Source organism: Mustela putorius, unplaced genomic scaffold (assembly GCF_011764305.1).
Source record: "Mustela putorius furo isolate JIRA1106 unplaced genomic scaffold, ASM1176430v1.1 tig00004007_pilon_pilon_pilon, whole genome shotgun sequence".
Lineage (NCBI taxonomy): Eukaryota > Metazoa > Chordata > Mammalia > Carnivora > Mustelidae > Mustela > Mustela putorius.
Genome location: NW_025422145.1, coordinates 5,311,066 through 5,317,065, shown reverse-complemented (window position 1 = coordinate 5,317,065; position 6,000 = coordinate 5,311,066). Strand labels below are relative to the sequence as shown.

The 6,000-nt window shown below is 59.6% G+C and overlaps 1 protein-coding gene across 2 annotated transcripts in view; it reads left to right on the top strand.

Annotated features, from left to right (window-relative positions):
* The first annotated feature begins 480 nt into the window (after window positions 1–480).
* SHISA9 (shisa family member 9) overlaps window positions 481–6,000 on the top strand; it is a 274,740-nt gene continuing 269,220 nt past the window's right edge. For both annotated transcript variants that reach the window (XM_045072090.1, XM_004750356.2), the window contains exon 1: window positions 481–1,479. In XM_045072090.1, coding sequence (XP_044928025.1) covers window positions 794–1,479 — 686 coding nt within the window. In that variant the 5' untranslated portion in view covers window positions 481–793. The remainder of the gene's footprint in view (window positions 1,480–6,000) is intronic.

Below are 6,000 nucleotides of genomic sequence, written 5' to 3'. Positions count from 1 at the left end.
ACCTGGAAAGGGCGAGCCTGCTCAGACTGTGCCCCCGTCTGCCTTGGAGTGGAAGCCACTTAGTCTGTCCTTATCCCCTCCGAGTCACCCCTTCCCTGGAGGGCAGATTCGAGCCGCAGCTCCTGCGCACGCACGCCTGAAAAAGCCACGGGCGGAGCCGCCTCTGCGCCCAGAACAGGTCTGAGCCGCGCCTCCCGCCCAGAGAGGGCGCGGGAGGTCCCGCAGCGGTCCTCCACCTGCCGGGAAACCCGAGCGGTGCCTCGAGCCCCGGCGGCTGCCGAAGAAGCTCCCTCCTCCCCGCCCGCCAGCCTAGCTCAGCTCTGCACGCCCCCCAACTCGCGCCCGCCCGCCCGAGTCACCTCTTCCGCGCCCCCGCCCCTCTCGAGCTCGCGCCCGTTCCACCCCCCCCTTCCCTCCTCTGCCCGCCCTCCTCCCCCTCCCCCTTCCCTCCTGCCCTCCCTTCATTCCACAAGTGTTGCTTCGCTCTCTCCAGCGCACTTGGCGAGCTGGGGAGGTGAGAGGGATCCTGCGAGCGGGCGCGGGGCGGCTGGTCCGAAGCCGCCGGCGGAGGAGAAGCGCGAACAGACCGACTCTCCCCTGCTCTCCGGCCCCCGCCTCTCCCCGTAGCCGGCCGGACCTGCACCCCGCGCTTGCCCCCGCTCATCCTCCCCCCCGCCCGGCCAGGCGCGCTCCTCCCCGGCCGGCCCCTCGGCGCGCGGCGCGCTGGAGGCGAACGCGGGCTGAGCCGAGCGCAGTGGCCGCCGACCACCGAGCGCCCCGCGCCGCTCCCTGCATGTGCGGCCCGCGGCGGCTCGCAGCCCCCGGCAGCAGCCTCGGCAGCTTCGGCCGCGCCTCGAGAGGCGGCTGCAGCGGCTCCAGCGGCGGCCGAGTGGCCGAGCCCGGGCTGGGAGACACGATGCGCCGCGTCCTCCGGCTGCTCCTCGGCTGCTTCCTCACCGAGCTGTGCGCCCGCGTGTGCCGGGCGCAGGAGCGAGCGGGGCACGGGCAGCTGGCGCAGCTGGGCGGCGTGGTAGTGCTGGCGGGGGGCAACCGCTCCGGGGGCGCCTCCGGAGAGGCCGGTGAGGGCGCGGGGGTCTCGGACGCGCCCCCCACCCGGGCGCCCACGCCGGACTTCTGCAGGGGCTACTTCGATGTCATGGGCCAGTGGGACCCGCCGTTCAACTGCAGCTCGGGCGACTTCATCTTCTGCTGCGGGACTTGTGGCTTCCGGTTCTGCTGCACGTTTAAGAAGCGGCGATTAAACCAGAGCACCTGCACCAACTACGACACTCCGCTCTGGCTCAACACCGGCAAGCCCCCCGCGCGCAAGGACGACCCCCTGCACGACCCCACCAAGGACAAGACCAACCTGATCGTTTACATCATCTGCGGGGTGGTGGCCGTCATGGTGCTCGTAGGCATCTTCACCAAGCTGGGGCTGGAGAAAGCGCACCGGCCCCAAAGGGAGCACATGTCCAGGTGGGCTGCCTCCCCCCCTCCGCCTCCCCTCCGGGCGCCGCGCACCCGGCTCTTCCCTCTCCACCTTTCCCCGGGCAATGGCGCTCCCCCCCCCCCCCCCGCCCCCAACCGCGTCTCGCCTGGGGGAGGTCGCCCGGGAAAGCCAACTTCGGCTGGGAGCGCGGAGAGGGGGCGCTGGGCTCCGCACAGGTGTGGATTTGAGCGTGTGTATGTGTGTGTGTCGGGGGTCTCTGCCCCTTCCACCCTCCCGCCGCCCCCTCCCGCCTAGGATTGGAGCGGACGGGAGACACACAGCCCGGGAGCCCGCGGCCCCCAAGTTTTGGGTTTTGGGGAGGGGTCCTCGGCTCGGATTCCACATCTTAGCCTCTAGGTAAACAGGGCAGGCGAGCCCGAAAGGGAAGGGGGGCGTGTGTGAGCCCGCGCGCGCGTGTGTGAGGGAGGAAGGGAGGGAAGGAGTGTGTGCCGCCTGCAACTCGTACGGCTCGCGAAAAAGAGGCGAGGGAGGTGGAAAGAGAGGGGAGGGCGAGAACAAAAGCCTTGCCTGGAGCGGCCGCCTCGCTCTCCCGGAGCTGCCAGGTCCCTGGAATTGGGACCTCGGTTGCCTCCCCCCCCTCCCAAAACCCTCGCCCCTTTCCCCCCCCCCCCGTCACCACCTCTCCCTGCTGGGGGCCGTGGCCTCAGCTGCGCGCTGAGCCCCTTGGCAGGGTTGGCGTGAACTCCAAGGGCGGGAGCCCTGCTCACCCCCCCCCCCCCGCCGCCCCCCAACACCCTGATTCGTCAACTTTCCCGGTTGCCTTATTCATTATGCAAGTCCCAGCGCGAGCAAGTCGCAGCAGATGGGAGAAGGCATTTGGGGATTAATGGAGCTATTTGCCTTTTGCTTTTTTTAAAAGTGTCTAAATTGATTCGCACAACCCAGTAACTTTGGAGGCGGAGGACACAGGCACGAGGACGCAGCCCCCAGACCCGACAGAGGCCGGGGTTGGCGTGAGGTCTGGGCGGGCGGGGTTGAAGAGCGACAGGCAGTCTTCGAGCCGCTGGGTGGTTGGGCGCGAGCCTCGTCTTCTTTCCGACTGTGGGCAACGGGGTCGCCGTGTGTCGCCCCACTACACGCAGACACACACCCTCCCCACACCTCCGGCGGGGGCCCATGTGTGCGCGTGTGGATGCACGCAATCCGTGCGCCTGCCTAAAAAATCTGAACAAAGAGACCCACCAAAAATAGGCGAAGGAACATTACCACCTCACCAGTAATTATTTTCTATTTATACGCGGAGTATCCGATGACTTTCTTTTCTCGCCCCCCCCCCCCCCCCTCCCCGCCCAGTGAGGAGGGATTTGGGGGAAGAGATGAAGAAGTTGGTCGTGGTTTGGGTCAGCAGAGAGGCGTGGATGGTTGTCGGGGTCTTGAGGCACAAAGTCAGCTCTGAGGGTATTCAAGAAACACTGACCAAGTAAGAGTAACACGCTGGCCCCGCCCACCTCCTGCAACCCCGAAGATGCCCCGTCACCAGCCCCAGCGGCCGGTGCTTCGCGTCCCCGCAGTCCCCGCCAATCCCTATAGCTTCCAGGGGTCTGTGTTAAGGTGAGGGAGGAGCGCCGAGACTGGAGGACTGCGGCAGGCGGCGCGTGTCGCCTTGGTAGGGAGAGAGTCACCCAGGGATAGGTAGGCTGCCTTGCAGATTCTGGTTAACTCTTCTGCCGAAATATCCACTGAGCCCTTTCCTTGCAAACCAGCGCCTAAAGGAGCCCTCCTGGGTGTTTGGGTGGGGGTTGGGGGAGGGTAGGAAGGGCGGGAGAAGGGAAGTGAGAAGGTGGGAGCCTGGCTAAGGGTGGGCGGCTCCCTTTGGACGTCTGGGGGAGAAAGTGATGCTAGCTTCAGGCCCTCTTTGATCTGGGTATTTCTGTGGAGACCGGGCTCCAAGGCCGACCTGAGGGCCCAGCAGGGACTCGCTCCCTGTCCTGCCCCCTTGCAGCTCTGTCAGGAGAAAAAGAATCACCCAGCCTAGCTGGTTGCAGCCACTTTCTTCTGCAGGTACCCAGAAAGGGCTCCTTGGGGGCGGAATCCGGGGGCACCCAGCCCCCCTGGTACCAGCCTCCACTTGGCTTCTCCTCTGTACACATTTTGGGAATTCCAGAATGCACTGGAAGTGCATTCTCTAAGACAGAAAGAACAATTGATTCCCTCCGCCCCCACCCCCATGGTGGGGCCCATCCCCGGGCTTGAACTCTCCACCCTGAGATCAACACCTGAGCTGGGATTAAGAGTTGGAGGCTCTGCCTCCGGAGCCACCCAGGTGCCCCCAGGAATAGCTGATTTTTATTGGCAGTTTCCAGGGTATAATTTTCAACCCTGGCTTCGGATCCACCTGGAATGCTTTAAAAAAAAATCCTGTTGCTAGGGGCCCCACCCTCGACAATTTAGATCAGAATCTTCCGGGCTGCGTGAAGCCTGTGTACTTCTGTGAAGCTCTCTAGGCTTTCCAGCGCAAGGCCGATCACTATTAAGGAAAAGGAACTAACGTTTGCCAGGCACCGTACTAGGGTGTGTGCACGTGCACGCACATGTGTACGTGTGAATGCACGTGCGTGCGTGAGTGCGTGTGTGTAAATCTCAGTGCTCACAGCTGTGAGACAGGGTGCTGTTAATTCACATTTATAGGTGAGGATATCCAGTTTGGGTGGCTGGCCCAAGGTCACACGGGGAAACTGCAATCCCGAGCACCCTGGTTTTGGCTGTTTTCAGTTTCCCTGAGCATTCGGGGCGGGGGAGGCGGGGCGCTTCCTAAAAATGCAAAATGCATATTCTCCTGTTCTGTCCAGGAGGGATTGCAGATCCCTGTACCTCTGGGATGAGTCCTAGAGATCCGCATTGAACAGGCTCCCTGAATGGCTCGTAAAAAGTGCCCTCCGCCTTCACAAACACTGTTCTCCGAGTTTGGAACTATCGCACACAGTTGGGGAGGGAGGAATTAATCACTCTGACTCTCTGATTTACGTTCTGTTGTGTGTTGTCTGCATGTATAGGGCTCTCTGTGTAGTTGTGGTGCAGTGGCTGCCCCCCCCCCACCCCAGGACCCTCCAGATGCGTCTTACCCAGTGGATGCCTTGAATCCTTTGGAGTCCAGGCCCCAGCTGGAGCTCATTAGCTGTTGCCTATAGTGGCTGAGGGGTGAATTGGGTGGGGCGAGCACCCCTGAACTTGGCCTCAGAGAGGATCTAAGGTGGCTTCCAGGTGAACCCAATGTCTTTTCTGCAGCCCCTTAATTTATTTTGTCTTGAGCCCTGAGGGTTAGTGGGAGGAGGGGTTTTTTCTCTTTTTGCCTGACCCTTCAAAGACGTACAGCCCCTGGCTGTCCCCATGTCACCAGCTGTTCTCGTGACCCCTTGCACTTGTGTGATCCCAGAAGAGGCCCCGGTGATGTCAGTTTTCAGGCTCAGAGTCCTGCCTCCTTCTGGGCTGAAGGGTCTGAAAGCAGGAGAAAGTCAGTAATTCCAGGAGCTGCGGGGGTCTTGCTCACGCTGATATAAGAACTCCACAGACCCTCATTCACCAGCGACAGCAGCGTGACATCCAGCCACTATGTATTGGAAGCAGGGACTGCAAAAGGTGGCCAGCTATGGTTACCAAACCCCACAGACAAATTTTGTTGGATCCGCACTTTATTTCCACTATACTATTCTTATTTTTAAGTTTCTTTCTTACTTTTTTTTTTTTTAACTGTGAAACATTTTAAACATACAAAAACAAACAAACAAACCGAAAACCAAAAATAAACTTGAAAGAATAATAAGAAAGAACTCCAGAATAACCTGTGAGGTTTCTTACCCCCAGCACCACCAGCATTTGGGGCCGGCTCACGCTCGGTGTTGGGGGGCTGTCCTAGGCAATGAAGGCTGTTTGCCAGGCTCCTTGGGATCTACCCACTAGGTGCCAGTAGTACACACCCCACAACCCAGCTGTGACAGTAAAACACACACACACACACACACACACACATATATCCTTAGCCGTAGCCACATGTCATCAAGGGGTAGAATCACTCCCCAGTCAGGAACTACTAATCTAGACGGGACAATCATTCGTATTTTGTCATATTCGCTTTATAGTACTCTCCATATTTTTATTTTCTCTCTTCTTTCCTTCCTCTTGTCCTCTCTCTCTTTTTCCTTTGTTTTTTGGGCTGCAGCTTTCAAAAATCAGTTGCAGACATGACATTTCATCCCTGAATAATTTAGCATGGATCCCCTAAGAACAGGGACATTCTCCCACGCACCAAAATTCCAGTAGCACACCCAAGAGAAAGGACGGAGTTTCCACCGTATGTATGATCAGATCGCCGATCAGATTACAATGTTCCTAGTCATGCCAAAAAATGTCTTGCAGAGCTTGGGCTTTCAAACGAGGATCCAGTCAAGGTTCACTCATCTGGCTATGAAATTTCTTTAGTCTGTATTATATATTGTGTTTTAAAACCATCTGAAGGGGCTTCTGGGTGGCTCAGTGGGTTAAAGCCCCTG